At 40.2% G+C, this 15,836-nt stretch overlaps 1 protein-coding gene across 3 annotated transcripts in view; it reads right to left on the bottom strand.

Moving 5' to 3' along the window:
- Window positions 1–838: 838 nt before the first annotated feature.
- Window positions 839–15,836, bottom strand: part of pde8a (phosphodiesterase 8A) — a 51,200-nt gene continuing 36,202 nt past the window's right edge. For all 3 annotated transcript variants that reach the window (XM_003458202.5, XM_019356726.2, XM_019356728.2), the window contains 11 exons: window positions 14,190–14,267; window positions 13,876–13,946; window positions 12,162–12,326; window positions 9,607–9,655; window positions 9,255–9,390; window positions 8,937–9,135; window positions 6,820–7,037; window positions 5,884–6,016; window positions 4,978–5,142; window positions 4,726–4,855; window positions 839–3,192 (listed from right to left, as the gene is read on the bottom strand). In XM_003458202.5, the coding sequence (XP_003458250.1) occupies window positions 3,086–3,192; window positions 4,726–4,855; window positions 4,978–5,142; window positions 5,884–6,016; window positions 6,820–7,037; window positions 8,937–9,135; window positions 9,255–9,390; window positions 9,607–9,655; window positions 12,162–12,326; window positions 13,876–13,946; window positions 14,190–14,267 (1,451 nt within the window). In that variant the 3' untranslated portion in view covers window positions 839–3,085. The remainder of the gene's footprint in view (window positions 3,193–4,725; window positions 4,856–4,977; window positions 5,143–5,883; window positions 6,017–6,819; window positions 7,038–8,936; window positions 9,136–9,254; window positions 9,391–9,606; window positions 9,656–12,161; window positions 12,327–13,875; window positions 13,947–14,189; window positions 14,268–15,836) is intronic.

Here is a 15,836-nt window from a genome sequence, read left to right as displayed (position 1 = left end):
ACAGACAGCTAGTATGACTGTACTTTAGGCACACACAGTAAGAACTGGCTGCCTTCATGCACTTCCTTTAAGGACTTGGAGACTATGTTCAATGCAGCCCCCCCCCCAAAAAAAACAACCGACACACATTCACCTGTTCACACAAACAGCATGGATTAAGTGTGTGTTATGAGCAGTTTCTATAGAAATTAACAGTTTGTAACACTCTGTTAAAGAGGAAGAGGATGAACTTTAAATGACCCGTGTTTATATTTAGCTGACAAGGATCTCTAGCAGCAGCAGTGTGACTTATTGACTCTCATGTGCTGGGAAAGAAGTTGGAAGTTGAACTACATTGTCTGTAGCAAGGCAAAACCTTGAAGGGAGGAGGTTGTGGTGGATATATGGGTCGGCTAAGTGATGTAAACACTGAAGACTGTTGTTTATTTTCCATTTCCTACCAACCAGCAAGAGTCTTCTTTCTCCAATACCTCAATGAAGCAGCTTAAAAAAAATAATTAAGGAGTATGTACTTTGAACCAGAGTTAAAAAGCCTTGTTTTAATCATATGTGGGAGGATCAAAAAGAAAATGAAAATGGGAATCTTACTCGTGTCTTATTTTTCCTTTGTAGATTAAAAAGAAAGTGCCACAGAAAGGAAGTAGCCTCAGTCACATTTTAATGTGTTTGTTTTTTGACTATTTTATACAATAAACGTGCAGGGATCTGGGGGAGATTGCTCCATTTATATCTCAGCTGGCTTGTTCCTGACCCAGCTGAAATATCCTTTAACGGCTTTGTGATGAAGTGTGTCACACGGGGTCTCAGTCGGCTGCCATGTAGTTTGAGATGCTTCACAAAATGTTGAAAATCTTTTATTTAAACTAAGTCAAAAGAAAAGAATAAACTAATGGAAATAACCTGAGGAGGCAGACAGAGTCTTACTGCAGGCTGTGAAATAAATGAGCAAGTCAGAGAAAAGGCATTGAATCATAGACATTAAATATATAATTGACATTATTTTATTTTTCATTGAATAGTTTCTAAATTTTTTTTTTTTCCGTGCCTTCAGACCAATGTGTATCAGAAGGAACAAACAAATCCCCTGATTGCGTGTACATTTCTGTCATTTGAGAGAAACAACGATAATCGTGGTCAGCGCATCTTGTTAACCACCATTTGCTTAGCTGTTATGGCATTTAATATACTGTTTAAAGAGGAAATATTCTTAATAAGCGACAATCTTTAACATATATTAGTATCCTAATCTGAATCCAACCTTGAACAAAAAGCTGTTCCCTGGGTCTGTGCAGAAGGATGTTGGACAAGTGGCCAAAATAGAATGATGTTTGATCCAAAACAAAAGCAAAAAAAAAAAGAAAGAAGAAGAAGAAGAAAAAAGAAAATCAATACAAGCTGGCCTCCAGGAGACTGCTTAAAGACAGTGATAGACAACTCTGCGATCCACATCCTTCTTAACCATTTAGTTCTCTGTATACATGCTCTGCGTGACCATCCCATTCAAAAGTATTCAGATAGCTATAATGGTTGATCTCTTTTGCTGCAAATCCAGTGTAAAATTCATTGTCTATAAAAATATTGAGATTTCCTTGAACATAACCTTCTGACTATGTCATAATAAAAACTCCAGATGTCTGTTGCAGTTGCACAGTGGGATGTACTGTATAAATATTGTATAAAATAAGGCAGTCTTTTCAGTAGGATAAACCAGATACAAAAATTTCTGGGAGACAAAATTTTTCAAGTCCAAAATGTTTTCACATATTTCTGCTGTTGTCAAATGTCAAGCGGTTTACAGCATTAAACCAAGAGCAAGGGATTGTTGCAACAATGAATACACCCACGCACTCGCAGCAACAACCAAAACACACCCACACACGCACGCACGCGCACACACACACACACAACGCACGCACGCAAACTCCTGATGATCAACAATAACAGCTTATTCTCCAATGCAACATCCCATCCCTGGACAAATCACTGAGACGTAGACATTTCTAATATTGTTTACAGTGCAATACAAAAGTGTTCATTCAAACTGGTACTGTACTTTTGATAAGAAAATTTAAAAAAAAAGTTTAATATGGTAATGCTTCATATGAATAATAATTGTGAAATTTCGAGAGTTATAGTAGTATTTGTCTTCATTAGCTTTGGCTTTTCTCGCTCTTTATAAATTCATTTTGTTCTCGTCAACTAATTCATTTAGGAATTTTTATATAGAAAATATGGAACATCTTAAGAAAAATGTACACACCAAATCATCTGCAGTTAGATACCTACGATTGTGATGTTGAGGTTTTTGTCTCTCAGCGGTGGCCTAAGAGAAAGATCCCCCCACCCCCGACCCATAAAGAAAGCATCTCTTCTCACATGTCTGCTAAGACAGCTTGGTTGGGTTTCTCTCGGACACGTGTGAATATTGCCCCAAAACAGAAACAAACAAACAAACAAACAAAAAAACAAAGAAAAGCAGTGGAGTGTTCTTTCATGGTGTGACCTCCAGGGGGTTGAAAGAGCAGTCCTGCCTTGCTGCGAGCACAGGAATGGAGGTCAAAAGTGATTTCACGGCCTGGTTTGAATTAGATACCTTTTTCATCCAGACCATGCTTCCATCGAGTCTTTTCAGTAAACAAGCAGTTTTTACTCAAACAGCAACTTCACAGGCAGACAGGAGTGCCCACGTGGCGATCGGGGAGGGACGGGTGCTTCGCCAGAAGACCGGTAACGACCCTCTTTCAGTCATGTCACTTGACCAGCTACACTGCGATTGCCTGAGAGGCACAAGAAGTTCGTAAGGATGCTGCGTGTCTGTGTCTGTTTGTCACAGTTCGCGTACGACAGGCTCGTAAAGCCCGCAGCATTACAGCTGCAACTGCCTGTCAGGAAGGAAGTCCTTCTGTGGTTCTCTGTATGGACGGACATGTGGACGCTCGGTGTGCTACGGAAGCAGGAGAGTGAAGGCGAGGAAGCCCCTTGGCTGGCTGGGCTGGCAGGGAGAGAGACCCCCCCCAGCCAAGAGAGAGAGAGAGAGGAGGTCTGCCTCAGATTACAGAGTCCCAGGGCACAAACACTGCAGCACCTACTCGGGAGGTGGTCGCAGGCTGTGCAGCTTCCTCTCATCCAAGCCTTTCCAATACTTGAAGTTGTTGTCCAAGTGCTGCATAAGATTGGGGAGGTCTGCAAAAGCTGGGGAGAAGAAAAACCAAGATGAGGCTTAAAGATTACATTTCGTTTCAAAGATAGTATGACACATTTATATTTAATAAACATCTCTATCTCACTGTCACAGTATAAAAACAAGCAGCAGCATCTGGTGCTGAAAAATGAAGACAGCGGAACGTGACAAAAACTGCAGTTCCTCCGACGGCCACTTGGGTTGTGCCAATGGCCGAATACCCAATAAAGGTGATGGATCAAATTAATATTATTATTATGAGAGTCATAATAAACTGAATCTGCCTCGCTATAGTTTCATGTCATTTCTCCACATATAACCAACAGTTGCAATACAGGCGTGTCTGGGTGTGCACGGGCACACAGGAGAAAACAGAAAAGAGAATGAAACCATAATACTAATGTAATCCACCATTTTGGCTCTTCAGCTGTCATCCCTCCACTCACATGCATGCTAACTAATTACAGGGGGATAAATCAGTTAGCGTTGTATGTCGGCGCCAACTTTAATTAGATACCGTGGGTCGTAAACGAGTCGGAAGGTCGGTGGATCGATTCCCCGGCTACTTCACTCTGAACGTCGAAGTATCCTTGGGCAAAATACTGAACTCAAAGTTGCCCCTGATGCATGCATTGGAGTGTGAGTGTATGCATGAATGTTAGACAAAGCACTTAGGTGGAGGGGAAAAAAAGTGCTTGTATGACAGGGTGAAAGAGGCTTCTAGAAAAGCACTTTATAAGTAATAATTTACCATTACAGAAGGTGAGGAATAAACTCCATATATTTTTTTCCTCCCCTGTATGTTTGGGACACATTATGGAGAATGAATAACCTCCCCTGCCCCCCAATGGTGTGTCAGCCGTCGGCTTTGACACGGAGAAAATAGCACGATTGGACTTTAGAGCAAACCTAATTGCCACTTGAGACTGGTTCTAAACAATTGAAGCATCACAGCCCACCCCAAGTGAATAACGTCTTGGTTATACAAGCAGATATAGAACACGGCTACTGGTACAGCAGCCAATGCAAGCTGTGTCACTAACACTAAGTCACTGAACTAGTCCTCTCAACTGTGTTTGTGGTTTCGGTGCCTTTTGCAGCATTTTTTGAATGATTATCTGATCATAACATGGCTGTGTGAAAATGTAGGACTACTTTATTTGTGAGTTAGGACTAATTAGGACATCTATGTGCATGTGATGCACCCTAACAGTCTACGGGCGTGCCATTCCATCCAAACTAGACAACACTAGCAAGCTTACCAGGTTGATAACATCTATAGTGTATCTGCCTACAGTATGAGCCTTTGGATTAATTTCTTTACAAGGCAACAAAAGGCCATGTTTGATGGTACCAAACACTGAGTATGCTTGCTGTGATCTAATAACACTGAGAATTTTATTATGACACTGAAAGACAAATGCCACCTAATCACATTACAGCGAATAACTGAACCTCCTACGAATATTGATCCTGTGCATGCATAGGAATTGACACAAATATAGATATAAAAGTACTTTTTCTGTCATGCTGTGCAGACTTACCGTCCCATGCATCAAACATGTCTGTAATGAAGTAGTCTATGAAGGAAATCTGGGACTTTGGGATGCTACAAGTGTTTCTGTCAAACACAGGCATGACCACCGGTAGACCTTGTCTCTTCTCCTCGTCAGTCTGCATCAGAGATAAGAGCGCAAGGAGTCATCAATCCCAGTAAACACATTACAGCTGCTTCCTGCTGGATCCATTTCCACACGCATTCAACACTATGTTATTTTTTCCCCCCCTCTAATCACCTGTGCAAAATACTCCTCTGAGATTCGTCCAGCCCATTCTATACAGAGCTCCTGAGGCCTACATGGATTGGATATGTCTGCACATTTAATCAGCATCCGCTTGACAAGGATGCGATTCTCGGGGGATGTCAAGATGCTTTTGACAGATTCCTCATCGTTGTTTCCCTGTATATAAAGAAAGAAGACAAGAAAAAGCAAACATTTACCACAAAATAAACTCAAATTCATGTTTTTAGTTAAAATCAACAGCACCTTACAAGTGAACTACTTCACGAATAACCTAATATGTCTTTACAAAGTGCAGCCCTGGCAGCTGATAGGGTTTAGTTTTCCAGTCGTTTAATTATGAGTTACACTTCCATGTAAATGAGCACAGCAATCTTCATGAAGTCACATGATATGAGTTGTACTTTATGTTACAAGACTGAATTCACTGAGAGTTATGTTAAACCAACCTGCAGAAGAAGATTAGTTTCCCCTAGCAGAGTTATTTTATTCCAGATCTTTGCATTTTGTCTTACAGTCAAACGATATTATGTTTTTCCCTCAAGGCACTCTTTTATTAACCAAACCTGACCTTCATCACATTTTACATCAGACACAAATGCACAAGCCCTCTAAAAGTCCTACACTTAAAAAAGCAATACAGCTTTTAAATGTCTGTGTTGAGCATTCCACACAGGGATGAGAAAGATGGTACCAAGTTGCAAAATTCTCCCCCTACAAAGACATCTGTACCACAGCAAACACCAGTATTATCATCTCCCCAAGCCCTTAAACCACCGTGGCTTGCTTGTTGGTGTATCATTTTCTGGTTTATTTAGGGGGAAAAAGGGAAAATTATATTTCCTCACACGTGTGAAATCTATATTAAAAACATTTACGAGTGTTTAATTTCATTCTCACCCCATTCTCCTCCAGAGCAGCCAGTGGTTTGTTGATGCTGTTGACAAACTTGTTGACATGCTCAAAGTGTTTGGTCATCTCAGTTGCGAGCACCATGTCAATGATGGCCTGTCGTAATGTTCGATATTCATTCCTTGAGAGAAAGAGTGGACAGGAATCACGTGGGTAAGGGAGGGAAAGACGGGGAGAAGCGAAAACAGAGAGTGAGATGACAGTGTGGTAAATAGCCTGGAAACCCGTGTGAACAGTTTTCCCCTTCACTACAGTGACAGTGGCCATGAATGAATGCTTTGTTCACCTTCCCCCTTGGAGGGGACCAGCAAATGTGAGCTATTCTGTTTTGGGACTCAAATCACATTACTACCCGGCTGCTGTCAGCACACACAAACACACAGTATCACTTTCATCAGTGCGTATGGAGACTTAAGTCCTATGATACTTCAGATCATGTGCGTGTCTCAAAGTGCTTCCATATGTTAAATATAAATGAGCCTGACCTTACACGTTGCAAAATCTAAAGATTTTGTAGAGTGTGCAAAAAAACCCGTAAAATAAAATACCTGGAATCCTGGTTTATCTGATCAAAAGTCAGCAAATTCACTTAAACTGAAATAAATAATTCATCCCAAAATAGAAATTTAGTAATCAGTTTTCCGAGTCTGTGCAAGCAAAGGCTGTGTGGTAAATATTAGTCCTTTGAGCACACAGTGACAGCAGATTAGACAGCTTGATGTCTAGTATAAACGATAACTAATTTAGGCCTTGAGGCTTCAAATGTAGCTACATCCTAAAAATTCTTCCTCTTAACTCAGTTATTAGGGAAAAAGCTTAAAGTCTGGACACCTAATACATTTATGTTTGGGGAACTTGTGGTGTTTTACAGAGCTACTGGCAGTAAAAGCAAGCGCACAGATGGCCACATCATAAATCTCCTACCTTTCTATGTTTTTGAAGATGTTGCACTTATCATCTCTCGTGGTGATCTGGAAGGCCAGTGCGGCATGGTGACTCTCTAGTACAGCTGTGTCATTATAGAGGATGGCCAGCTCGCTTCCTGCATTGCAAAGGAAGCTGTTGGTACGGCCTGGGTGGTCCACATCGTGCACGGTAGCAGCAATCAGGGCGGCCACCTCATCAATGGGATCCAGACTTTGCTGTTGGCAGAAGCCAATGAAGTTAAAGGTTGGCATTTGAATAGCTTAATCGTTATCAGGTGAATGATAAGCTATACTAACAGTTGGCACAGTATAACCTTCTACTATTATAACATTTATATAACAAACATTTCCATCTTTGTTCAGTTCTCTGTCAAGATGATCCCACACTGCTTTAATAATGTTGAGATCCGGGGTCTGGGGAGTCCAATCCATGACTGATATTGATCCACTGTGCGTTCTTCTATCCAGGTTTGCTTTTACTGCACTGGCAGTGTGCTAAAAATGAAGCCAATGTTTCCAGATGGTTTTGCACAGTAGATCTGACAGCGTTTTCTGAGTTTATAATTCTATTTTTCTAATATTGCCAACAACGTTTATTGAGATGCAGCCCCAAACCATGAGAGAACCTCCACCGTGTTTTATAGATGGCTGCTCACACTCATTGTTGTACCTCTCTCCTGACCTCCTCCGTACACACCGACAACAATTTGAACCCAAATTTTTCAACTTGGATTCATCATTTATTAACACCTGTGGTCACTGATTTTCATTTCAGTTCTGGTGTAATTTTCTCCCAGTTTCCCTACCTTAAGAAAAGCTTTCTTAACAGCCACCCTTCCACTGAGACCATTTCTGATGAGACTTCAGTGAGCAGGAAATGAATCAGCTGAGGATTCAGATTTATCTCTCAGATCATTGCTGGATTTGTTCCTCTTTCCTAAAGACATGACTTTCAAAAACTGTTCATCTATATAGTGTTTTAGGGCTGTCATTTCTTCTTTTGTCCCCAATTTGTCCAATTTCCTCAAATTTCTTAAGAACATGTACTGCACCATGCTGAAATATTCCAAGTTTCAGCAAACAGTTCTTTGGGAATCATTGTGTCAGTGAGAAAAAGCTATATGTCCATCAAACTGAGTTATCTTTGACATTTTTCATAGAATCGACTAAAGAAGTGGGAAGAAATGTTGTTTTTGTGACAGGCTGCTTGCTGACTTGTCTGTTACGTGTGGACACAACGCTGGTTCATTGCTTGAGCTAGATGCATTTTTATGCTGGACTGATTCAAAGGTCAGTGTTAAGTGGAGTAAAATATGACCGCTGTAAAAATATAAATAAAATAATAGTAATAAAATAATAATACATGAAAGTCTGACTCCTTGGAAGCAAAACAGAAAGAAACAAGGAGTGGCTCAAGACTTTCACACAGTATTCTTTTATGATAATACACATTTCATGTCTAATGCAAGCCAGAAACCGAAAATCATTTAGTCTTTAAAGCACTTGTTTTTAAAAAAAAAAAAAGCTTTGTTCTACTTTTGATTTGAGGTATATTTAAGACATTTAAAGAGCATACTATACAACAGTACATAACAGATTTTAAACCTGCTAACCCTGCAGATTTCAAGGGATTTATTAACCCTGGTGATATAACTACACAGTTTACGGGGTAAGCCAATGAAAGATCACTCCACTGAGTTCAGAAATAGACGGTTTGGTAAGCAGCTTTAGCCACTGCACATCACCCAACAGTTACTGAGCTACTGACACACTTGGGCAAAACCAAGACTTTTTAGGATAAAGTAGACTCAGACAGGACAAGTGACACCCAAGACTGTGCTGATACTTGTGTCTGGCTGTGTTACCTTCCAGCATTTAGTTACTGTAGAGGTCTGGGTCCAAAAATCAGAAATGGTGAACTCTTGCAAACAAAAGTAGGGCAGGCTGCTGAAGCTTTAAATAACTATTTTATCCATCTATAACATCTGGTTCTGACCTAAGATAATTCACATAAACCATAAGTGAGCATTGTTTTTAATTCTAAATGATACAAGTAATCAGGAAATATTAGCTTAATTTGTAATATACTTTTTAAAACTAACATTATTAATTTACCTTGACCCTCTCCTTGCAGAGAAAATAGGCCGTTGCATGCAGGACATCAGCTGCATGGGTAGAGTTGTGGTAGGAGTTACTCGAGTGGTAGTTCGCTTCAATGACTTGTAGCCAGGAGCGCAAAGTGGCTTCAGGGCAGTTTAGGAACTCACAGACCCCAAAGCGGGAGAAGATCTTCAGGCCCAAGTAGGTCAGAGGCCTGTGGGATGATTGAACATGAAACTTTAACACAAGCTGTCATCGCGAGTCTTCTTTTTATTTTTCCCCCCCAAAAAACACACAAATTAATCCTGCAGCATTAAACAGGTTCAGCCTCACCGTTTCAGGGTTGCCGCCTCCAAGTTGAAAATGTCAAAGTCCCAAGAGTCCTCATTCTCCATGGTCTGGGCGATTCGAGGGGGGATGTCGTTTAACGACAGAGGAGTTGTCAGGTGACTGGGGAGATGGTGGGGCTCTGTGAGGAAAAGGAAGACACGACAAAGGAGGAATTCAAATGAAGAGGAAAGGGAGGAAGGGAACTAGGATGTTTTTTAAAAAAAAGATGCAGGCAGTTGAACAATATAAGATACAAAATACACAAAATATACAATATACACCAAAGCTGGAAAGAAAATGTAATGAAAAATCTGTACTCTGTGTCGAAATTGCAGTATGCATTTTGTAAACTCACGTTTGGTGGAAAAGATGTATTCATTTCCCGACAACCTGCGTAAACCATCCTGTAGACCAGAAACAAAGAGTTTTAGGGACTGCAGGTAGAGAGAAACAGTTGAAAAAAAAAATGCATGCACAGAATGAATAAATCCATCCTTCAGCTTTCTTCAAACAGCCACATGAAGACTTCAGCTCATTGTCAGGAGCACCAGCATCACCTCTATTAAATCCTGCGGTGTACCGTCAAAATTATCTGGAGAGTGAAACTCTTCAGATGCTTTGAGTTTATGCTTGCATTAGATGTTATATAAAAGTTATCTTTGGAAAATTAAGCCATTTGGAACACACACACACAGAAACATCAGCTCGGACTTTAAAGAAATCTGTGCCAGATCAGCCTGAACATCTGGATTCAGCCATCACAGATGTTTTTCACAAAACAGCGTGAATGGCATATGAATGAGCCACAAGTCAGGAGGAATCTCCATGCCAATAGTAAATTTAAAAAAATAATTAAAAATGTAATATTGTCTACACACAACCTATGAGTCATTTTAATTTGGTAGTTAAAGAGCCAATAAATCATTAAACCAAAACAGCAGTCCCAATAACGCACATTCAAAAGATGAACGTCAGTTATCACCTGTGTTTATTGTGATTTAAATAAGAAACAGGTGGTTGGATTTTGGATTTGTCTCAACAGCTCTGTAAGGAAGTGCATCTCACGCGAGAGCGCAAAAAAAGAAAGAAAAAAAATGACAAATGTAGAAATAGACCTGTTGTTCCTGCCTTTATGAGTGTTCTTCCATCTGTGCTGTGGTGACACAACGTTTTAAAGGCCACGTTAAGCCGACAGAGGGATGACATGGCCAAATTGAGCTTATTAATGACACCAACACGCAGTCAAAAGAGAAACAAATTTCTGAACTGACCGAGTAAGAAATAACACTGTGATAAGTTATGTTCGCAGGTCAGATAATCTGCATCGAATGATTTCATCGTGACATTTGTCTTCCTCTGGGCATTGATGCATGCTGTGATAGCAAATGGAGCTTATCAGTGGGGTAACACTTCATCACCCAAATAATCAAACACGTGGTGAGAAGCGTAATGATCCGGCTCTGCTAGGACTGTGATTTGTACCAGCTGTGCCGAACACACTGTGTGTTAAGAATTTGAAAGGTAATTTACAAATATTATAAATAGCTCTTGAATGGACTGCCATGACATTTTGCACACAATGCGGATCAGCTGGCTTTCCCTGCTGGTTAACAGGACAGCCATGTAGCTCAAAGCAAAGCCTGAGTCGCCATAGCACCTTGAGCCCTATCTACATATAAAGCCATTCACCTGTTGCCATCACTTTGTAGCAGATAGTTGGTCTCCTGTCTCTGCTTACCTATATTTCAAATTTAACAGGTCAGCCAAAGTCAGCACGGCCGACAGAGCCGCAATCGACACATTGATGGAAAATAACCAAATTAACAAAAAAACAAAACATGACATTATGAACATCAACTTTCAAGTTCTTTCTCCAACTCGCCAGCAATGAAAATTACAGACTTCTATCATCCAGTCATTCCCATGCTAGATATATCTGCTGGGTGTTGGTGAGTCCATGGGTGTGTGTCACAGAGTGAAATGTTTACTTCACAAGTGAAAAAGGAAGAGGAGACTGGCTCATCTTTGACCCCAGCATTGTCTCATGGTGGCGTTGCCTCTGCTACACGCTGGCTATTTTAAGACTTCTTCACCCAGAAAGATGACAGCTCCTCTCTTAATGTTCACTGGGCGGTTTAAGTTCAGAGCCAGCATCCCGTTCACCGTAGCAAACTGGACACCTATCATTTTAGCAAAGCACAAATTCAGCTAGGCGCCTCATAAACCAGTACGATTGTGTAGAAATAATCTTCTAATCACAGACGCCTCATGGTTTTCGGATTCCATTAGCTTTATCACCTATGCAGAATAAATCTTTCTGGCGAAGGACCAACACCTCTATGCTTTTGTGTTTCCGCAGTGGACATGTATAAGTAAAGCCATGCTTATTCATCGGATCCAAAGAACAGGATGTTTCCAGGCCTGTGGAGTCGAGAGGAAAAGGTTCATGTGTGCAGAGCGAGAGAGAGAGAGAGCGAGAGAGAGAGAGAGAGCGAGAGAGGGCGAGGGAGCGGGGGGAGAAAGAAAGGGTGGGGTGGGCTTTCCTCTCCAGCCTACAGGAGCACAAAGGACAATCTAACACTTCCTCTGGGGTTGTTGCCAAGACTGCCAACTTGGCACTCTTTCTACTTCTGTTCTTCACCATTGCTGTCTGTGAGTCGCTTTTTGCCTCCCGCTCTCTTACCGTCCTCCAAAATACGAATTGATATATTTGCAAAAATACGAGGGCCACATTCAAGGACGTTCCCAAAATGCCGTGCATTTACATTACCACATCGCGGGCATTCATAGTGCAGGCATCCTGGCTATTCAAGAGTCGTCATATAGGAACTGATTCATTGGTAGATGGAGGAAACAGGTTGTTTCAAACTACTTGAAGGACTTTTGTGCTCTAAAGGATCTGCGACTTACCGTCATCAGCCCGCCTACAAGGTCATTTGTGTGAGGATCTTCATCCTTGGTTCCCAGCTGTGGAGAGTAGAGCTCAGTGGTCCTTAGGATCTCCAGTACCCGATCCAAGGCCTCAGCAACAGGCATAGGACTGCTTTCCTGTGCTGCATTAATGATGTTGATTACCTGTGTAATGAAATATTATTAATATTATCATCATCATCATCATCATCATCATCATCATCATCATTATTATTATTATTATTATTATTATTATTATTATTATTATTATTATTATTATGATGTAGTATATACAGGAGGAGATGTGAAAAGTAAAAGCCCCCCTGTAACCATGATGGTTATAAATGACATGTACGTTGAACCAAGTACAAATAAAATAAAGAAATTCTTTCAAAATATTCATAAATTCTCCAATAAAAGTGTGTTTCAAACAATGCACATTAAACTAGCATCACTTTATTTGGGCCATTTCAAAGCCTCTGGGGCCGCACTAAAAAGGCTCTGTCCCTTGTAGTTTCAGGCATACACACGTGTAAATTGGAAAGAAAAAAGGGTCACAAATACAGCTAGATGACTCACTGGAAATGTACAAATTTTGTTTATTTGTAAAAAGTAAATGTATCCTCTGTAAAAAAAAAAAAAACTAAACAAAACAACAACAAAAACCAAACAAACATCAGTTTCGCAGATTAACAGTGCACTCCTCTAGCTATAATACACAATGTAGCGTCACAGCAGCAACAATTGCTTCTCTACAATCACTGCGGATGTCTTTCATCTTTGGCACACCTGAATGCTCCAGACCAGTAAACCGCCAAAACTGTGACTTCAATCTTCCTGTGTAAGAAGTAAGCATGCATGTAGGTTTTCTTTTGTTTTGTTTTTGACATGCAACCTTCTGCATTTTGGCTTCGTTTTTGTTAAATAAATACTGCCACAGTCTAATATGTCACGTTTTGTTTTCCATCTGGGGTTGTGTTTACCAAATTTCAAAACCTGCTGAGGAACAGATAATTCTTTATCTCCTGATACATAGTACACCCTCTGTCAAGGTTGTACTTTCTTTTTCATATGACTGTATGACCTGCTCTTGCTCAGTAACTAATAACAGTACAATATCAAAATGTTTCTTTAAGTAAATTAGTATTTAAATAGGAGCTCAAAAGCACAGACGTTTTCATTTCTGCTCAGAAGGCTGAGGCGGCTTTAGCAATGGGCACCTATGGGCGAGGTCAGCAAACATGTGCAAGAACAGAAGTTCCAGTTAATTCGCTTACACACACATATAAACACACACAGTACCCGCAGTTCTATCAGCGCTTTATTCTGGTGAGGATGACGCCTACAGGGACTGACTACACAGTCAAATGATACAGCAGAGGAACTGCAGTGTGTCATATGACCCATCCCTGGGGACTTTTTCTGTTCCGACTATCCAGCCTGCAAACTGCATAAACCAGTAAAACAGCAGGTCATTCTCGTCCAACATGCTTTAGTGTCTTGTGCATAAAATCTGGTATTTTATCAGCTTGTCTACTAAACATAGTGTGTGTGACCTCTACACTCAGTGCTGGTAGCTCTTCAAAAAGTGCTCATGGCAGTCGTGGCAATTTCTATAATCCAAGAGTTCAGTCATGAGATCCAAAACATCAAAACAAAGTGCTAATCATATGATAGAGGCTGGGAGGGATGATGAGGAAGGAAATGTACCCACCTTAGTGATGGGAGCCTCTATAGTCATGGAGTGGATACGAGCCATTGATGAGTGCCTTCGCTGTGAGCTCCCTGGAAGAAGGAGAAAGAAAAAAAAAAAAAAAAAAATCACAACCTCTAATGTTTATTTTCAGCAAACTGTGAAAGTTGGGTAGTTCAAGCACAAGTTAGGCAGCAGTTTTCCCAACCACTTTCTAATTAGCGTGTTAGTGTGTGTATCCAATCAACACTTGATGTAAACAGACAACAGGGAATGTTTCATAAGCTGACACGAAACGCCCAGAGTTTCCATCATCTGTCTCCTTTCACGCTCACCATCGCTCCCTCGAGATGTTGTGGATCTTACGTCCAGAGAGCCTTTCCTCCGGTCTTTGTGCTTACTGGATTGTATGTCTGGGGAGAAGAAAACACCTTTCATTAACTGACTGATCTTTGGCTAGAGGAAGAAATCTGTACTTGTATCTATTTTAAAAAACAAAACAACAACAAAAAATTCGTTTTGTTTCTCGCATTTCTGTTTTTTTATTTGGATGAATATGCAAAGTTGCAAAAGCGGAACAAAAAAAATTGAGCCAAGAAATTGAAATCTAATACAGTTTATGTCAGAACAAATATGCTGCTAGAAGAAAACTGAAAAGCAACAGTAGACGTTACAGCTGTTTTACAGTAATATCAGTCTTAGACATTGAGTGTGTTATGGAAGTCCATTCTACAACACGTTCTGACTTCCACATGGAGCTCAGCCTTCAGCCCTTCAGTTTCTAACGTAGGTGAGAGTCTCAAACACACAGGAATAAACAGAGCATTTCCTGGGGACTGTTCCCAGATGCAAGTATGCTACAGAAGTGTGTGTTTTGGAATGACATATTTAAAGCTCTCAATACAGTTTTTCAAAAAACCATTAACAAAGGACCAACAGTTAGTCATTTTAGGAGTACTACCAAATGGTTTTACAGGAAACAATAAAAAGGATCTCTTAAGAATCTTGCTTACAGCAGCACTAAAGTGTATCACCATTAAATGGTTAAATCATGACCCACCTTCATATAATATGTGGATTGATAAAGTAAGATTTATCAGATGGAGAAAATAACATATGCTCTGCGGATTCAGAGAGAATTGTTCAGGGAGCGTTGGCGACCCATACATGCTTTATTGTTTCAATAATCTAGCATAGGTTTGCTTCACTTTGTTCATTTATTGCTACTAAGATTGTCACATCTTTATTTTCTTTTCTTTTTTCCTCTTGTTTTCTAGTATTGTTTTGTGTTTTCTTTTTGTAGTTTTTTTAATTTTAACTTGTGCTTCTACATTGCTGTTCCCGTATCTGTTCAACTTGTGAACATTGACAAGTATAAATTGCAGGGTTGTAAATTATAATAAAAATTGAGTGTAACAAAAAAGAAAAAGAAAGAAGAAGAAGTGTGTGTTTTTAAGGCAATGAAGAAAAATCCCACCCAGTGTTATGGTGGACCTTGTTGATGGGAATGTAAACTACTTTGGATCAACAGTAGTCTATCAGGAGAAAAGATCTCATCATGATCACCCCCCTCCCCCGTTTGTTCGCTAAATGTCACTTGCACTTTCCAGTAATCTCAAAGAGTTCACCAACTTTTACTTGTAGCTGTAAGGCTTCCCAGACAAGAAGGAAGATTTTCAAAATCAATTTTTCGCAGTGAGCTGGTGACGCCAGCACAGGAACGATATGATCCCCGTTTTGTTTGCCTGTCAGAAGTCAAGCTGCTGCATTTTGATATCGGTTGCAGCTGTGAACTGGCCTTACACTTCAGTCCACAATACAACGAGAAACAATAGTCCAGTTGAGAGAAAGTGAAAATATGAATGACCTTTTCAAGGTAAACAAAAAGACAGAATTCATTCCTCGTGAGATATTTCTCAGCTAGATAAAGCAGGACTGCACACTCTGTTAATCTCAGGTTTAAAGTTTGGGTTGTGATTATA

The sequence above is a fragment of the Oreochromis niloticus genome, linkage group LG1 (assembly GCF_001858045.2).
Source record: "Oreochromis niloticus isolate F11D_XX linkage group LG1, O_niloticus_UMD_NMBU, whole genome shotgun sequence".
Lineage (NCBI taxonomy): Eukaryota > Metazoa > Chordata > Actinopteri > Cichliformes > Cichlidae > Oreochromis > Oreochromis niloticus.
Note: the sequence above shows the minus strand (reverse complement) of the source record. Positions and strands in the feature narration are given on the sequence as shown.